We start from the raw sequence: 19,677 nt of genomic DNA, 5'->3' as shown, positions 1-19,677 counted from the left end.
TCTTTCGCTTTCTTTCTTTCTGTATCTATATTTCGTCCTCTTTGTGTGTCTGATCATGTGTTCCCGTCTCACGGGGCATTCTTTGCGAGAGTAAATACTCTGTCCCGTGTTCTATCGAACGCACAGATCGCTGCGAACACGTTTCATTCTTTCTGTGGTCAAATTTTGGGAACGGCAATCGATTCTCGTTATTTTCAAAACGACGCTGGGTCCACTTGCTTGATTTACTCGTTCGAGCACGAACAGGAGTGTTCGTATTGTACGTACGTGCGACTTTAAACAGGAAAAGAGACGAAGTCGAGCATGTAGCTATCGACACCGACGGAAGACCTAAGATATAGCTGATGATAAATGGAGGATTCAGTGGAAAAGTGGTACAAGCGCATTTCTTTCTCCTTCTCTTCTCAGAAACGAAATAGGTTAATGATTTCTCAACCATTTCGGAGATGCCAATGCGAAAGTACTAATCTCCGCAGAGATTAACGATTGACAACTATTGATCAAGCGGATTTTGTTCTGAATTTTTCGAGCCTTTAGTACGTATAGTAATGTGCTTTAATATTTAGAAGCATTCAAATTTTTATATTAAAACGTTTGAAATTAGAGATTTTGTTACTTGTACTTTTTCTCTAAGTTTCTCAGATAATACATATATGTTTATATAGCTTCTGATGGCTGCAAATGCACATACCTAATATACACGCGTCTAATCAACGTTAGTAAGATAATAAAATTAAAGGAGAGGTTCATCGTGCCTGTTCTCTTTCACAATCTTTCTCCCTCTTTCTCTCTCTTACTTTCTCTTCTTTTCTTTCATACTCTCTCGTACGAATATTTCTTTGTCTGTCTGTCTGACTGTCTGTCTGTCTGTCTCTCTCTCTCTCTCTATGTCTCTCTTTCTCTCTCTCTTTCTTCCTCTTCTCTTCTTTCATATTCTCTCGTACGAATATTTCTTTGTCTTTCACTCCCTTTTCCTACCTGTTTGTCTGTCTGTCTGTCTGTCTGTCTGTCTCTCACTCTCTTTCCGTATATATTTGTTCGTATATTCGTATGTTTGTACATACATATATTTGTATTCGTATTCGTATCTTTATGTATTTATATTTATATACATAACATATCTATGTGTTTGATATATTTGATATCGTTCTATGCGATTCGTGTATCGCCTGTGTACGTGTGTGTGTGTGTCTCGTTAATCGTTCGATTTCCGTGCGTGCGTTCCTTAACGAGCTCCCAGGCTTAAACCCGTGTCGAGATCTCGCCTTTTCACTTCCGATGAAGAGCGCGAGCTGTCGGCGAGTCGCGAGTTCCAAGAACAAACGAACGTACGAAATGGACCGAACCTTTAAGTATTGTGTCTCGTGATGCATGTTTTACACTCACACACGCTTGCTGTCTTACCTTCTAACACACACGATAAAGAAACTGAAGATGCAGATTGTTGGTTGCCGCATTAATCCAACCCTGGACGTTGTGCGTATACGTTCTACGGCTAAATAAAACATACGGACTTGCATGGGTCTACGGAATGCTAGGTGAGTTCGCGATGCACCGTGAAAAATATATAGTCGACAGAGAAGAAACACGATTGCTCGTGTTAATTACGTTAGTCGATAAATTTTCGACATTAATTTGTATTCCGTACGATTTTACATTTTGTCTTCTTCACTGATACATACCGAAAGAAAAATTACAGGGGAAAGGATCATTTTGCTCTAGTTGTAAAACTAGCGTATTACGTTGCGATATTTAACACTGTTATCGCGTCGTTAATATCTCTCTATAGCCCCGGTAAAACTTATTTTTGATTTTTTAAGAAGTAAGTTATTTCGTAATATCGAATAGTAAGTTATTTCCGAAGAATACGAAAATTACGAGTATGATAGCCCAGGAATAGAAATTTCAAGTTATCTAGAGAGGAAGAAATGTCGCGCCGTCTGACTAATCACGTACCTACTCTACTGCGAACCCGCGGCAGGATGCTTACGATTTAATAACATTTACATACTAACATCGAAAGAAACTTGTAAGCGTATAAGCATGATTCATATTTGTTGAATTTGTATCTAGAGATCGCATATCAATAAGAATATCGGTATTGGCTTGCAATTAGATTCGTTAGAATTTTCATACGGAAAATGTTTCTGACAATGTTTTACCGAAAGTGAGCAGAAAATTCCATGTAAAATATCGAATTTCACATTTCGTATTTAAATTCGCAGTATTCGGTATTCTACGCTCGTGTCGAAGAAATTAATTCTGGTAATTCGTTGAATTTGTTATTTATTTATATTAAGGCAAAAAATTAAATTTTCCGCTTTTGTTACATTTCACCAAGTAAAATATTCGTTATTTCGATTGGTACGTAGTAAACATAACGGCGCCCAGTGAATTAAAAGATCTAAAATTTTGTATATAAAATTAATTTTCGTACGCTTCAAAATCAAATATGTTCTTAAAATTTGGCGATGTAATCAACGCAACAGACTAAAAGGATACGATAGCGGATAAAAACGACAACGGGAAAATTAAAAGCCATTTGAAACAAGCGTTTTATCTCTAGTTTTATTTCAATTTTTCTCTTTTTCTTCTTCCGTTTCATTGTTTCTCGTTACTGGCACTTCTTCGTGCGACTGGCGTATAAATCGCGGTGAAATATTACCAAAGGTTCATCTGACTATATATTTTTTCAAAACGGCGTGCATTGCAACACAGAAGACAAACGGCCGGAAATAGTAGATGATGCATGCGCAAGGAATCCTCTAACATATGTGCGAATTAACCCGATTGATAGAACACTGAAAACTCGGATGCATCCGTCGAGACATCCGTCATACTACACCACACCACCACCAATCAAAGTAACTCCACCATCGTACAACCAGCCCCCACACTCCCATAATTTTTTTAGTTCACCTTCTCGAAATATAGCCGTCCAATTTTCCGTGTCCTCTGACCTTATTGGGCGGGGCGAGGGTACACTAAAATCAGTGAGCGATGCCTATTTGACAATATTCAACACGGTATTTAGTTCCAACGTAGAGAGTAGTGATTAGATGTTTCCTGTTTTTTCTCTCTCGTCGTTCTGGGCGTTGATATGTCTCGCTCTCTGACGCATCGCGTTCGATCTTCTCATAAAATTCAAATAAAATTAGTTGCAATTAGATAATCAACTTAAATAAGTTTAGTAGGCTTTGATCAAGTTTATCGTAATAATTGGAGAATTTCATCGGTTTGTAGACGCGTTCATAGATAAAATTGAAAAAAGAAATTGTGAAAGTACGTGATGGATATCGTTGTTGTGAAACGTATTGTAGCGAAGTCAGTAGATCGGGGTACCGTACTAACGGCCAGAAGCAATAGACGAAGAACCAAAAAAAAGTAAGGTAGGCTGTTTTTTCGCCTTCCAGAACAAGCCCGTACGTCCAAAAATGGGGCGCTCTTTCGCATCATCCGATCCTCTTGCCATCACCGTACACGTATCTTCTTCTTTTCACTACTTCACCTTCACAGCCGTACATTCTTTCCATACCGGTATTTTCGTCTTCGTCTACTTCCTTCCGCTCTTCCACACGATATCATCCCCCTCTCTGTATTTTCCTTTTCATACTCTGTATATTATTCCGTGTTCCTACGTTGCATTCCAATTGCTTGACAAATAATGTTTCACATGGTCATCGATTTAGCGATAGTTAGTCGTAAATCAGTTGCGTGTCCCAGGTTGTCAAACAAACTTTACCTTTGTACCTTTTTGTCTATCGTCACGCCGACTCGTGTTTTCCATAACAATTATCAATGAAATGTTGGTTTCGGAGTTTCATGTTTTGAGAAGCGGTGTATGTGCTTTTATTTCGGAAAATCCTTCGTTTTATAAAATTACAAGATACCACAAAACTATGTATTCACGGTTGATATTTCCAGTGAATTTAAGCTCCAGTACCAACATTTGTTTAAGCATACTATTCGTCTTCCTGCATATCTAACCTCTTTCATTCGCGACACGCATAATCGCTAACGAATCAAAGACCCTTCTGGCATCGACAATTACAACGAGACCTTCGGAAACCAAGCAAAAATCAGCCACGTTTCTAAAAATTTCATCCATTCTGTAAACGTTTGTCATTGCTTCGCCATTCCCAAGATCAACTCCTACCATAAATCCAAAGACCACCCACGATCCATCTCCACGTTTCAAAGGTAAAAACTCAACAGAAGCACACATACACGAACGTGTCCAAACGTATTATTGAAATATATGCGAACGTGGCAAACGCATTATGTACTCATAGTACAGTTACAAACAACGTATTCAAACATTTCCAAACCACCTAATCGTATTACAGACTCACAATATAGTATTTCCAAAGAGAAGCAATACAGGTACAGATAGACCAGTTTATCGCCTCACCCAACTGTTCCTGGAGCTGCCCCCGGTTTTGCGCCCCAACCCCAAGCCCCTCAAACCCCTTTGGCCACATAGATAGAGTGCCATGCCATGCGTGTTCGCTCTTGCTGTAGGTATGTCGCGAGTTTCAACGCGGGGCGTGCAAACGCGGCGAGACGGAGTGCCGGTTTGCGCACCCCCTCGAGACGGTGCAGGCGAACGAGGACGGCTCTGTGACGGTCTGCATGGACGCTGTCAAGGGCCGATGCAATCGGGACCCCTGCCGCTATTTCCACCCCCCTCTGCACCTTCAAGCCCACATTAAGGCCGCACAATCTCGGGCTAGCATTGCGGTAATGCATTCTCTCTCTCTCTCTCTTTCTCTCTTTCTCTATCTCTCTCTATCTCTCTCTCTCTCTCTGTCTGTCTGTCTGTCTGTCTTTGCCTCTTTCTCTCTTCATTTCTATTAATCTTTCTGTCATCGCTAATTTTCTCTTTTCCGTCGTTTGTTTCTAATTTTCTTTCATCCGTCATTCTATCTATTTCTAATCATTTTCTTCCTTTACATTCCCGTAAAGCCTTCGTTTACTTTTATCATCAGTTCCAGATACCTCTTTGTCTTCCGTTTTAGTTTTCAATTCCACCTTGACCCCTTTTACTTACACCTCTGTGACTTGGCATTCGAATCACTGAGAACGTTCCGATATACCAAGACTTTGGTTTCTTTCCTTTAATCCGTCTACGTGGGGAGGAAACCTTTTCAACCTAATATCCGATAAGCCTCCCTAGTTGGTTCGAGATCCCTTTGAATCTTTGTCCCCGCAGCACCCGCCACCTCCGCGATGACCAGGCGACAAAAGCCTCGCTGTCGTCATTAAACGAATGAGTCAGACAGATACGGAGCAGACGGGTGGATAAAGAATCGACGGAGGAGACAACTACCGTAGTGGCGGAAACGTCTCCCAAGAGTCGCGGTTTCTCTAACGCGAAACTAATCGCCATCTTGTCTCCATTTTTGCTCGTCCTATTAACGAATCGTTCCTAAAGTGAATTTTTTAAACGAATCCCTCTGTCATGCGACCTATTCGAGTTAACACTCGCGCGACAGTTGCTAGGAGAATTACGTAAAAAGTCGCTTTCCTTCTAATCTATATTTTCGAGACGCCCCTATACTTTTGAGACGCACAAATCGTACTTTGATGCGATTAATTTTGGCAAAAGAACTCGAAGAAAAGTCACGATGGATTTGATGGTCCTGATAAAAAATTATAAAAAATATCTTGTTACGAAATCGAAATGATCCGAACGGATGGATCGAAGATCGTGCGAGTGTTAACGGATCCGATCGATTCTCTCTTCCATGATTCACACTCTTTCTCTACTCTAACTCTCTTCTCGCCTCTCTGTTTCTCTTTCTTTCAGTTCCATGTGGCGTGTGCTTCATGTGCGGATGTCTTGTACACGTGTATTTGTTTTATTATTTTCGTCTCTCTTCGTCCTCGCTGGAAACTGTTTATCAGCCGGTCTGCTGTTGTCTGTTTGAATCTGGGCTGAGCTTCGCGAAAAAGATGCGGTGGTGGTGAAAGTCTGGCCGTTACGTGTGTATATACGTGGCTTTAATTGGCACGCCTACCGACGGGGAGAATCGTTTTGCATGCGGACAATCGAAATTTCCGATCGTGTCAAACGAAAGATATTGTTTCGAAATTTTCAATCTCCAGGCGACTTAACCTTTTCGTTGCATAATTCATTGTCAATCGAATGTCAATGTTTGAACAAGAAGAACGTTGTTTGATTCTCGACCTAAATACATGGTGTCTCGTTCGACTTGAATTTATTCTCGATACGATGCAAACTCGTCTCGGTCATCTTTCTTTTTGTCTTTCTTATATTTCCAATTTAGATAAGATACCCTGTGTATCGTTTCTTCGTCGTCGATTCTTCTCGGCGAAGGAAAATAAATTTTTATCGCGCGCGAGCTAAAGTAGTAGAGTCCCGCAACGAATCTTTTATACACCAATGTTCGGCTGTAATCGAACGTAAAGGTTAACGTTGACCGGCGATGAAATGAAATGAAAACGGAAAGACGGAAGGAAATATTCTTTCGATTTGTTACACCACGTACCGTTCGTCTAACGATCGAAAGGCAACTGTACAGAGGTGTTTTGAACGGAGCCCTGGAGGGCGGGAAAAACGGAAGTTACGTCGTTGTCAAAGAACAAAAGACTCGAAGTGCACGCATATCCTACTTGTCCGAACATCGAACCCTTCTTCCCTCTTCTATCTCTTTCCCCCACACTTCTCTCTTTATCTCTCTTTATCTCTATCTATTCTCTGTTTTCGATCTTTCACGTGTACTGTCATCCTCTTTCAGTTTCCTGGGTTTGCGTCAAAAGGAGCTTTCGTTGCTGCGCTGCTTTTCGCCAATCTACGTCGAGTATATACATCGGGCTTCCCCCTTGAACGCAGTAGTCCCTCTTACGTACTCTTATATATACGCCACTACACACGTATCGAACTCTCTATCTACCTATCCATCTATCTATATCTATATATATACATATTATTACAACGATACGTATATATATACATATATTATTCCTCTGTGTATAGCACTGTCGCACGCGAGACAGATTACCGAACCACGAGTAAAATTGGCCAATAGTTGCGCAGTGCTCGAATTAACGCGATAACCGTATCGAGCAGTGTGTCGTCGAGCACGAATTATACAGGTTTATCGGTGGCAACGTGGCAAATAATTCGCATTGTCGTTCTCAAAAACTAGAACTTACGTCGATCGACGATACCGTTTCTCGATCGAGCAATTACGAATGTAAAAGAGCAAGAAAGCAGAAACGATACGGTTATCGTCGAAATGTATATTATATTAGTTTCTCTCATATTGTACACCCGTTACTCCTCCTCGATGTCTTTATTTTCTATTTCTTCCGTTCTCCAATTCACTCGTTCACCGTCTATATATCTTTTCTCCACTTTTCTTTCCATCTTCTTTCTACCTCCGATTATTCTCTTTTCCCTCCGTTCTTTTCTGTTTTGTTCCCTCGCGTTTTCTCACTCCGATTCACGCTGTCCTATCGATCATACACCGGTCCTACGTTCTTTCCACCTCATTGTTTGTCGCTTTTGTGTTCGTCCAATTTTCTATACGTTATTCCTTGTATGATGTTCAAGCCGTTCTCGTAGCGTGTAGTGAGTAGTACACGAGGCAGAATTCTTGTTTAACATCACCAAAAACACCACTGTTCTATTTCTCTCTTTCTAGCAGCCTATCGCAGCTATCCAGGTGCAAAGAACTAGTTGCAATACACCAATCACCTGTTTCGGTGCCTAGGTCGCAATAAGTACAAGATGTTTCCGCAGCCACACGTGACCGCTCCATTTCTATCTATTCTAACATAATGCATTATCTTTTACGATTATTACGTATACGATTCTTCTTTTGATCGATTATTTCCATCCACGGTAGATATATTAGCTCGGAATGTCATACTAATAAGCACTATTATTATTACGATAGCTCCCTGACGTGTGATTACGCTCGACCAAAATTTCAACCAGCAAACGTCGAAATGGAGCGTGATCACGATTCTTGTAAATAAGAAGTAGTAGTTAAAGTGACATGTCTTTCATGAATGACACGTACACCACTCTGCTGACAAGCTGTGCTGCACGAACCCCGGCTATCAACCCTCGCTGCTGTTTTGCTGCCCCACACAAAAACGCTACACTGAGAGTCGTCGAGCCTAAAAAAAAAAAAAAAAAAAAAAAAAAAATAGAAATTTTTTACAAAATGTACAGTAATTGTATAAAAGTAAAAGATAAAGATATAGGCACGTACGTAAAAGCAAAATATAGAATATACGAATTTGCAATAGGTCTGAAAGTCTCAAACTCGATCATCTGGGTTTGTTGGGAGGTGTGTGTGGGCCAAGGCGAAAGGGAGTGTGTTTCTCGGATCTTCTGTCTTCGTTCACGTTTGCACTCGACCGACTTCGTAGATTACCTTCGCGTTCGTGTAATTACAAATGAAACAAACTGGATCGTTAGTGGAACGTTGCTCGGCCGACTCGTCGAAACTCGGAATCTTCCCTCGACTATTTGTGAAAATTGAAAATTCTACGATTACCTCGATATAATTTCACGATTAAAAATAAATATTTCTGACGTTCGTCCTCGTCTACGGGCGCGAATTCCCCGACAAATTGGACAATTTTCGATAGTTTTATCGATAATATCGTATAAGTCGAGGGACGGTCAACGAAAAGATAATATCCACGACGTACACTGGCGAAAATTCATGAAATCGTGGTCAAATTCGCCTTTGTTTTTAACGCGATAGTACGATAAAAGTTTCGATGAAAAAACACTTTTACAGAATGAAAGATACGTGCTAACGCGATCGAGACCAAGATCGCTGTTAGAGAAATCTTTGATCTCGAATTCGCAAAAATTCGCCTGGGTGCGTCGGTTGATTCGAGAGACGGAGGAGGGGGAGAGGGATAAATAGTAAGTTCGTTTAAGAGAAAGCAAGTAAGCTGGAGATAGCAAAATGGGAAAGCGCATACGTGTCTCGAACGACGGTCGAAGAAGAGATATTTTGCTGTCCGATCGTTCGCGAATTTGTTTTCGGGGAACTAAAATTGTCCATGGGCCGAAAGACAGAGAATGAACGCAGATAAAAAAGAAGTAGTGAGGGAAAAGTCAGAAAAACTGGCAAAGACAAAAGAGGAGAAAGAACGTGAAAAAGGAAAAAGATGAAAGAAAAAAGAACGATAAAAAGAGAAACGAGAGAATGCGAGAAAGACATTTTCAGCAACGTCGCGCGGAAGACCTGCAGCCACACCCGGAACACAATGGAAGAAAAGTCTCACGTGGATGATTGCGGCAGACCAGCTTGTTGGCAGGGAAGTCTCATTCTCTAAAAGTGGTTTTCAATTTCCCAAGGGTGCATACCGCGTACCTACGGAGTAAGGAAAATTTTGTTCGAAAATTTGCCTCGAGCTTGTATACCGATGTATGCACGCCATTTTGACCAGCAATTTGAAATTTGGAATTTCACCAAGATGGCGAAATTTCGTATTAATACCTCTGCATCTCTGAATCTCTCTTCCGTTAATGCGGTCTTCTTTTTTCGTAATCGGGGAAATATGTGCAACATCGTACGATTAAGGTTTCCAGATTTAGAAAGCGTTACGGTTCGAAGGTTTATAAAATAAAATCAAAATGCTCGAAAACGGAATAATTTCGATAATGTTCCGATAATGTTTGTAATTTGACGTAACGTGGGATTATCGATCGACTTTATGACAGCTTGAAACCTTTATGACTCGTGTAGGATATTGCATAGATTTCCCCTGAAATAGCAAAATATGAAATGGCGTAAAAATTAATTGCAAACGCTTGACTGTTCCAATTAGAATTACGACTGAAAAAGCCAATGGCGTTCGGTCAGCGAGGCAAATTTGTCAAATAAACCGATTTAATCGCGCGCTCCTTTGATTCGTCAATTTGTTTCGAGTATTCGTTCTCTAGCTCTATACCGATATTCCATTAGATCGATTAATCTGGAGTTCTCACAGACGTATCATCATCCACACGATCGACAACCGCCAAACATCGTCTAATCAAATCTAATGCATCTGTTGGAAATGCACTCTTCGGAATTGCTATGCCATGATCTCTGAATGTTTGTCACATTATACGACACGAAACATGTCCTCTTGATATCTGATACCACCTACAGAAAAGAGAGTACGGATCGGTCGCGAGGCTACGATGTACGTATGTAGGAATACGGTGGTCCAGCCGATAGTAAGAATTTTCATCCAGCAATTTCGATTCGTACATACAAGATGTTACACACGATATGCACGCACATGTGACACGCACCTACACGTACTTACATTCGCCTACACATTTTGATACATATCGCTAAAACGACGCCATCTACGAAGAAGGGATGCCAGCGACGAAACCAGCGGACGTCGAGACAATGCCAACCGGAAGCCTGTGCAGCGTGATATAATTAATTAAACGCTATATGTCTTTTAATGAATTTTTCAGGGATTAACAAAACGTTTCTAAGGAGACGCCTTCTTCTTTTCAGTTCGTTCCTTTTCTCTTGTTTTATCCATCTTCTATCAAGCATCGATATATTCTATATACGTATGAAAGGCAAACTGATCGACTCGAGGAAAATCAATTTATCTTGCAAATGTTTGAAAAATCGAGCGATAACCTCGATGAACTTGATCAGTTTGCCACGTGCGTGGAACACGTATCCAATTCGTATTTTTCTTATTTCTTCCATCGAAATTCTTAGTCTTTCGATGGGCAAAGAAAGAAAAAGAACTGGACGCAACGGAGGCTGAAACGAGAGGATATCACGGCGAAACTAATAAATTTCGACAGATAGCTGGCCGATTATTGCAGGTGTTGCCGGAGTCAGAAACGCCAGTCGATATCCCGATGGACGATCAAATGGAATTCTCCGGTTCTATTCTTTCGTCTTTTGCTCCCCGTATTTCACACCGCTGCTCTATATATTTCATTTTTACCTTGCCCGACTCCTCGTCCGTCTTCTGTTCTCTGGATACTTTATTTTCAATTACCAGAACACGCCAATTTCTTCCATTTTAGACGTCTGATCGGGGTACACACGGACGTTCATTGCCATTATTTCGCAGATCTTTGCCGACGAGCAGCCGAATACTATTTGTTATTACTGTTAATATGATTATCGCACATTGTCCATTTTGAAAATGTCGATTGTCTTTCTTTTAGGATCACGCCCTTTTGCCGTATGTTTTCGTCGATCTTCTCGTTTTTTTCTTTTTTCAACGTGTTTCAGCAGGATTCGACCGCTTTTCGGTCCGTGTAAACGCAGTTTCACATGGAAACAGCGCGATCTCGGTTATTTTCTCCGACGAGTTTGTATATTCGCCACGTTATTCTCTTTTTAACTGCGTTTATTGGATCAAAAACGTGGTTGCTCGCGCACAATCGCGACCCGACACTGTTTCTCCACGGGTTTCTCTGCCGGTGTTTCCACGCTGAAAAACGAGATCACGGGAAAGAATGGCCGATCGAATCGCGGAAAGACGGATGCGAGGCAATTACATCAGCCTCGACACCGCGTACCTCGTGAGAGCAACCCGAGAAGCGTGTCGCGTCTGCATGCGTGGCACATTAATTTACGTGTCGTTTTACGTGTGTCGCGCCACAAAACACACGTGGCTGCGGCTGTATGTGCACAACACGTAGTACACGCACGTGTAAAGGAAACTTTGGTTACCCTTTACCGTCTACATGTATCGTATATGTTACGGACAAGACGCGAAATTTAAACAAATCAAGTTTTAACCAGACGAAATTCGAGCTGTCTAATTAATCCTTGCTAAGTTGTAGATTTACAGCGGAACAAGACGCGTAGTATCGCAGTACGTGGCAGTAGATAAAAAAACGTGTCTCGAATTACAGCAGGTATACGGTAGTTAATATTCAGCTTGAAAATAATTGGTAAAACTATTTAGGTTCTCTATCGTTAACGATTCTAAATAAAACAGACCGTTTTCGATATTTTTATGAAAAAGAAAAACTGTTGAAGATATTGGAACGCACCTTGAATTTGTTCCTGTTGATAACGATAACCCTATACCTACGATTCAAAGGATTTTACTTGTTTTGCATTTACGTTTCTTCAACCGAGTAGACGAAACGCGAATTCTTCGTTAGACATTTCGCATCTTGTCTAATGAAAATCCGACTTATACTCGTACGTATCTTGTTTCGCGTCTTATCCGTAACATATATATTTAGTTTTTGGTCGATATAGTTTATTGTAAGTTGTATATAGATATATGCACATAAATAATACGACGAGAATTTATACGTTATATGGGATCTGTCTTAACTTGAACTACTTGAATTTTTTATATATATGTATATTATATACGCGATTCTGTCGTTTCTTGCCTTTAGCCTCAACTGGTCTGTTTTTCTTTTTTTGATTTTTATCTTGCCCTCTTCCGCCTGACGATGCTTCTTCATGCTTGCTGACAAAAACCTTCGTACGCTTCGCTACCTGCCAATTAACGCCTGCGAAATTATGCCGACCAAAAACCCTCTGCGCCCGGAATCTCGAACACGGGGACACGAACAAAAATTGGAACTCGAACTGGGGGAAAAAAAAAACTCTTAAATCATGTACACACGAATATATAACGCCGAATGCAACGATGAAACGGATGGCAAAACGAACTACGTGTACAACGAACATGACGATAATACCAATAACGATGATTATCGCCAAAATAACGGAAAATAATACCGAATGATCATCGAAACCGCACGATGTTCCTGATCGATACGGAACGTGGAAACATCCCTGACGAATAATCTGCTCGGCGTACCTATGGCAACCTGTCTATGGGGCAAAAAAATGTGTATATATAATGAAATAAAAAAAAATATATGTATTCGTATACATTTAATGGGAAAAAATGATGGATTGACGGGGAAATTTGAACGGTCAATCGCACGCACGTACGAACGAAAATACACGCAAAACACGGATACGAAATAAAATTGAATGAAACATGAAAAAAAAAAAAAAAAAAATTGAAAATGAAAACGCAGACGGCGACTATGCCGACGAACGTTGCGGGAATGGGCGCGTTGGCTGGCGGAGTGTCAGGAGTGCCGGCAACTGCGGTTCCCGGAGGACTTCAGAGCGCCAGTATAACAAGCATCGAACTCGGCAAGAAGCGGATGCGCGACTCCAATGATGATCTGCTAATGGTACCACGGCTTATGCATGGAATACACTCTCCTTTCTTTTGTAGCTAAATTCCGCGAAATTGGCCCGAACAATTTTTACTTTGCTTCTTCTTTACTTTCGATCGATACTTTATCATTTTGTCCGTGATGTTCCTTTGTGTTCTTCGATCGATGTTTGCTAGGCTACCTGCCGACATTGAAGCGAGGTGAGTAACTATGAATTAGCACCTTACGTAGCTTTATTTTTGGTTTCATGAGAAATTCGTAACAGATATAGATCTAGAGATAGTTTCTTTCGTTTGACAGAATAGCGTCTTAACCTTTTTAGGGATGCATTTCTTGAGATTATAAAAGAGAGCATATCGAACGACATAAATGCAAACAAAAAATCACATACATACGTATATATACATATATACATATATCGACATTATCCCTCAAAAGATTAAGTTTTCCGTTGTTTTATATATAGACTATTTTCTAGGACAAACTGCTTGTTTTCAGACCGCGATAATCGTAATAAATTTTTTACGCTTTTGTATTTGATTCTTTTAAATATTTTTTTACGTTAGAGACTCTACCAATGCTTGAATGTTACTTCTTCGATACGAATATTTTGGAGGCTTTATAATATAAATATTTTATTAATCCAGATGAAATTTTTTTTTCTTGAGTTTCTGAAACATGTATCGAAATTCTCAATGTCATTACGATGTCTTCAAAGAAAAACCATATTTTTTCTTCGCGTAATCTTAGCAGAAGATAAACCGAGATTTGTAAAAGATTCTATAAAAAACATAGTAACAATAATATAGAACAATGAGAAACAAAATTATCTTGTAATATTTTTGTAATTAATAGATGAACTTTTGGTAATAATCCAACTAAACATTCCATTATTAATTAAAAGATGAAATTAACAGTTTTCATGGAAAACGTATTATTGTAGATAATATCAAATATTTATGAATTATAGTAGTTTAGATATATACATATATATTAGTAGTTATATATATGTATGTAGAGTTAAAAATAATTAATCCTTAATTACTAATGGTGCTAATTTATAGTAATTCATCCTTATGCTACTCAAAACATAAAATCGAGTAAAAGGAGAAGTTTAAACAAACGATACACATAAATAATAGCATTTTTCCAATGTTATATCTGGCAAATTATTGCACCGTATATAGGTACAAATATAAATAGGTAGATAGCATTTTAAATAGATCAAAGTTTTGTTATTTTCACATGTCTATATACTTAACTCGCTTGCTGCTACAAGCATTTAATATTTTCTTCTATTTTTTACTTCAAAGTAACCTAAATAATTTGTAATTCATACATTAAAAGAATTGTTTTGAGTAGTATATCTTCTTAATAGCACTAGGAAAATGAAATATTTTTAATTGATAAAAAGAATGATCATACGCAGGGAAGGAAAAAGAAAGAGAATCTATCACAAACATCATTTTTTGTGATCCGATAGTCGATCATGAAACATACGTAGTCACAATCCTGCTCATATATCGCTAGACACTGTATAACATAATGTTACGTTTTGACATTAAAATTTTTTATTCAATTATGTTGAAAATTATAAAAATTATAGCAAATTATACGCGTTATATTAGATATATCTTATAGCGTAGTATAATGTAGATCAAAGTTCCAAATTATAGAAATGCCACGCCATAAGATAACTGTTCAACGGTAAGATCAGTTACAGTAAGATCTTCAAAATTTAAATCAATTTTGTCGTCTTATGATACATACGATTCGTTATTAAGTATCGCAATTTCATTTTTTAATTATAAAAATTGGTTTCTACTTTTTGTAAACGTGCTGGTTGTAAGTGTCTGAGAGATTTATGGACGGTAGTGTAGATCATCGTTTCTGCTTCGATAAAGCTGCCAGACATCCGCAGTCCGCTGAGCAACAATTGCGCAGCGTATTCCGGAAACGGAGAGGATAAAATGAAGAAGTTCGGGCTATTTTCCGGAAGTTCCTCGTAGACTGTCATATGTTTAAGTTACGAACATATAATTCATTGCGATTGTGAATACACTGCCGAGCGCGCTTAGAGCTCTAGCTCCTTTCTTCTCATATACATATCATGTATATCTTTTTTATTCTTTCTTTCTCTACATTTTGCTTTTACCTTCTAACAAGAGGAATATTTGTGCGTGTTTCGGATGTACTCTCCGCAGGCTTAGAAATCCGCGATATTCTACTTGATATTTTTTAATTTCCTCGTATTTTCAACTCTTTTTATAATAAATATCGGTTTCATACAAATTTAATTATTAATCACGATCGATGGATAAATATATCAGCTTTATTACAATCGTTATTCGTTAATTGTATCAAATATTCTTCTTTTCTTTTTTTTTCTTATACTTTTAGTTCCTTCGTTTCATTCGAGCTTCTTTACACCCATTATTCGCGTTAATTGCTTATCACACACGGTACCGTATGATTTATTGGTTTTCTTTGTTCTCAAAACTCACTCGCGAATTGAAATTTTCAGACAATCTCTCTCTCTCTCTCTCTCTCTCTCTCTCTCTCTCTCTCTCTCTCTCTCTGTCCCATCATTTCTACCTTTCTGTCTCTTCTTTTTCATTCTCTTCGTTGGTTTCTTCAGACCGGTTGGTTTCTTCTTCTTACGTACTTACTTTCTTCGTTTAATTTCGCTTCGTATTCTGTCGTTCGTTGCAATGTTGTCCGTATCAGAGCTTACGCCTCGTAATGTATTTATAGATCGCTTGGTTGTTTGTTTCTCGATCATCAACCACGAATCGGTACAGGCAGTAAGAGAAACGATAGAGAAGAAGAACAAGAAAAGTTACCCGTTCGCTTTACCAATGAATTTGTTTCGTTAGCCAAATTTAAGAAACGTTCAAAGTTTTAGAAATAGAAGAGGTTCGTGGTTGTTGATAACGTACACGATCGATTTTCATGTAAACTCACTCCCTCTAGCGAAACCTCCACGAAACGAGAGAGGATCCGCGATCGACGAACGATCGTTCGTCCGTGATCGCGATCTGATCGATGGCTATTGCTTCGCAGTCTCGAGTCACGCGCGCATTTCCCTTTCATCCATTCGAAATTCAAATTTAACGAGTTCGCTTCGACGAAACACCGTCGATCTATTTTCCATTTCGTGTTCGTGTCAATGTCGTTGGACGATAGAATCGTGTCAACGACGAAAAAAAAAAAAAAAAAAAACGGGTCAACGACCATTATCCAAGGCAATTCGAGTGATTTTGAGAATTCACAGGACATATTGATAACGTGCGCGCGTGTTTCGCAGCGAAACATCGTGACGAAATCCTTTAAACTCTAATCTCCGTATCGTCAGCACCTTCATTGTGAATAGAAAATACGGAAGCGTGTAAAATAGAGAAACGTTACGGATGAGATTGATCTCCACTCGTACACGGTTTAATACGATACTATGACAACCGGCTAGTTTCGAGCGTAATTTCTACGATTTAACGAAGAATGATTAAAAATTTGAAAAATATAGAATAAAGAAAAGCTTAGGTAGATAAATAAATATGTACATATGTATACCTATATAATTTACATGCATATGTATATCGTGGACTAGAAGTTAACATTCGCATAACGTTGCTGTATATCGCCGATCGTCATAGTATTAGTAAGAAAGAATACGAGTGTATGAGGATATCTGGGAAAAGGTGGTACAAGTGACAAGATCTTTAATTCGAGAAAACTACGATAGAAAAATTTGTATCGTTCAAATATAGTTACAAAGGGTCGGAGATTTATCACAAACTCTCCGCCGTATGTATGATAGTGTCAAATAATACGTATCGTTTCCTTTGCGAAGAAGATGTACTTGTATCATGTTCTCACTGGGCTTCTTGTACGATGCTTTGAGAAACGAGAGATGGTTCTTGGAATATGGATGAACTGTGGTGAAACACGATTGGTACTGCGTTTACGGAGCGTTAGATCTGTGTAAATTCTGAGCTTGCGCCGATGATGCATGTTGTGCTTAAGCGACTACCGAGGTGATGGTGTCAAGCGTCACTCCCTCGACGCTCTGGACGATGACCCGAAATTTTTATCTTTTTTCTATAGAGAACCAAGGATCGCGCGATCGCGCGATCACGCGAAATTTTCTCATTCACTTTTTGTCAGAATATCCTTTCCCTCTTTCTTCCTCGTTATTTTCTTCTCTTCTTTTTTACTTAATTTGACATAGATTGTCCCGTAACACGTGTACAATATTTTACAAATTGACTCCACATCTAAAAGTATCTGACGAAAGAAGCTCGTATTACGTGTCCTATTTGACCGTTTTTATCAACTTTTTTTTTCGTTCTTTTTAGATTTTTTATCAAATCTTGAAATATTGCTCACGCGTTATAAGACACCATGTATGTATCGATTTCTTTACCGGTCGCCTAACATTTTCAGGATCACGTCGAAATTGCTAAGAGCACAGTAGATGCTTGACATACACAGGCTAATTTTCTACGCTACTACTTTCTTTTTTTTTTTTTCTTTTTTCATTTAGTCTATCCGTGCGTTATCTTTGTTTCGGAATTTTTCTTCTCCAAATTTTTCTTCTCCATTTTAGTCCGTCTCCTTCGACGTTTCTTGGTTTTGTCGCGTTATTCGACTTCTTTTTATTTTTTTCATCGGTATTCGATCGAAACTTTAAGCTTCTCTATCTCTAGTTTCAAACCGTATCAAATTTCTGTCGCGTTTCTCTTTACGATATTCGTTTATTTTTCTATTCCCATATTTCCGTCTTTTCTTTGCAAAGAAACTAAATTGTAACAACCAAACAGGATGGACAGATGTTGTTTCATTTGTATCTTGCACCTGAGCTTGCGACATGTTTTCCAACTCCTCTCTGTAACTAGCGAAAGAATTCTTTGCGCCACCATTTACATTTTACACACCGAAATTTGAACTTGTATCTGGTTGATCCGCTGTTTCGTGAGCACCTTTTTTTCTTTTTTAATCCTGTCGCATCGATATATACACGCAATATTTGTACACGTGTGACAGTTCTACTCACACTTGTTCCCGCCTCTATCTCGACAACAAACCTTCTTACCAGCTTCTCAGCTTTTGCATCTGAAACTCTGTGCAGCTTCCTCTATATCTTTCTTCTTCTCTAACTTAACCTTTCGACACTTTTTCTAGAAAACAATAAAAATGAAAGAAAAAACACATTTTTTCCTTTCGTTCCGCTTCTTCTGTCCGCCACTCGATCGATGATCCATCGTATCATCGTGTTTGTATCTGCTCAGAGCTTTTTCTTCGCGAGTCCGTTTCTGTTTATCTTTTTCTCGTTATAACGTTGAGCAATCTGTTCTTATTTTCTTTTTTTTTCAGCCAGGAAGCTTTCGATCAAACGATCCCCGATTTTTCGTCCGATCCTTCTTCGTTTAAAGATTTTTCGTCTACGATTACTATATACAGATACACGGCAGATTATCCAAGGGAACTTCACGAGATCGAAGCAGGATTCGATTTCGATCAAGAGATCGAGGAAAACTCAAATTTCTCTATTCTCTGTTATCTTTTCTCTATTTCTCTCTGTTTCTCTATCTCTGTCTGTCTATTTATCTCTGTTGCTCCTAGGCTACCTTAAATAGGAAAAAAAAAGCGAACAGTATCGTCCGTGTTTGCGTTCGGCGTTATACGTTTTTGTAATGGATCAACTTGACTTTGAATTCAAGCAGGATCAACGATTCTCTCTTTAATTGGCCCCGTGACACGGTGTGTTCCATGTAATAATAACTAACTGGCTGGTCTTTCTGACACGTTTCTTCGATATCGTAGAGGCAGGGATCGTCGAAAACGAAAAGAAACGAATGTCGTTACGAAATGATAACCAAAAAGATAGAGCGAAACAGCCGAAACAAAAGAATGAGCAAAAACGAAAGAAAAAAAGAGCAGAACAGAAATGAGAATCTTGCAGTTATACAACAACGATCGTCGTCATTTAGGAACGTCGCCGCAAGCTGCGTCATCGGCACAACTTTTACACACTACTATCACTACTATTTACTACTAACTACTAACTAACTATTATCATTGGTACCGTTACTACCACTATTACTACCTATTTTTGTCGTGATGTGTTTACCCAACGATTGAATATACATACCTAATTCTATTTCTCTGAGAACCGATACCCCTCTTTTTATGTCTCATCTTCCTACAAAAATCCAATTATACAGACGCAACTCGTACAACCTCTTCCTCGAAATTAGTTGAAACCGATCCTGTCTTTGTTGCAGATGGACATGAAGTCTGTCGGATCGTTCTACTACGAGAACTTTGTAAGTGCAGAATCTAACCACTGAATCATACAAAAAAAAAAGAGAAATAATAATAATATAAAATTAACGATAACCATATATTATATATTATATGTAATTCATGCAGTACTTTTCTTTGTTTCGATCTCGCGCCTTTTGCGCACATATACACCATACAGC

At 39.0% G+C, this 19,677-nt stretch overlaps 2 protein-coding genes across 18 annotated transcripts in view; both read left to right on the top strand.

The window, feature by feature from the left end:
* The window catches only part of LOC126920489 (mitochondrial basic amino acids transporter-like), a 154,174-nt gene that overhangs the window by 76,295 nt on the left and 58,202 nt on the right, over nt 1-19,677 (top strand). The window lies entirely within an intron of this gene.
* LOC126920482 (probable serine/threonine-protein kinase yakA) overlaps nt 1-19,677 on the top strand; it is a 383,981-nt gene that overhangs the window by 355,898 nt on the left and 8,406 nt on the right. For 10 of the 17 annotated variants that reach the window (XM_050730935.1, XM_050730928.1, XM_050730929.1 and 7 more), the window contains 3 exons: nt 4,522-4,740; nt 13,046-13,207; nt 19,477-19,518. The exons of 2 other annotated variants lie outside the window; for them this stretch is intronic. In XM_050730935.1, the coding sequence (XP_050586892.1) occupies nt 4,522-4,740; nt 13,046-13,207; nt 19,477-19,518 (423 nt within the window). The remainder of the gene's footprint in view (nt 1-4,521; nt 4,741-13,045; nt 13,208-19,476; nt 19,519-19,677) is intronic. 5 more of the 17 variants (XM_050730930.1, XM_050730933.1, XM_050730940.1 and 2 more) reach the window with 3 other exon arrangements.

The sequence above is a fragment of the Bombus affinis genome, chromosome 9 (genome assembly GCF_024516045.1).
Source record: "Bombus affinis isolate iyBomAffi1 chromosome 9, iyBomAffi1.2, whole genome shotgun sequence".
NCBI classification, from domain to species: Eukaryota; Metazoa; Arthropoda; class Insecta; order Hymenoptera; family Apidae; genus Bombus; species Bombus affinis.
This window is presented reverse-complemented; position numbering and strand designations above follow the sequence as displayed.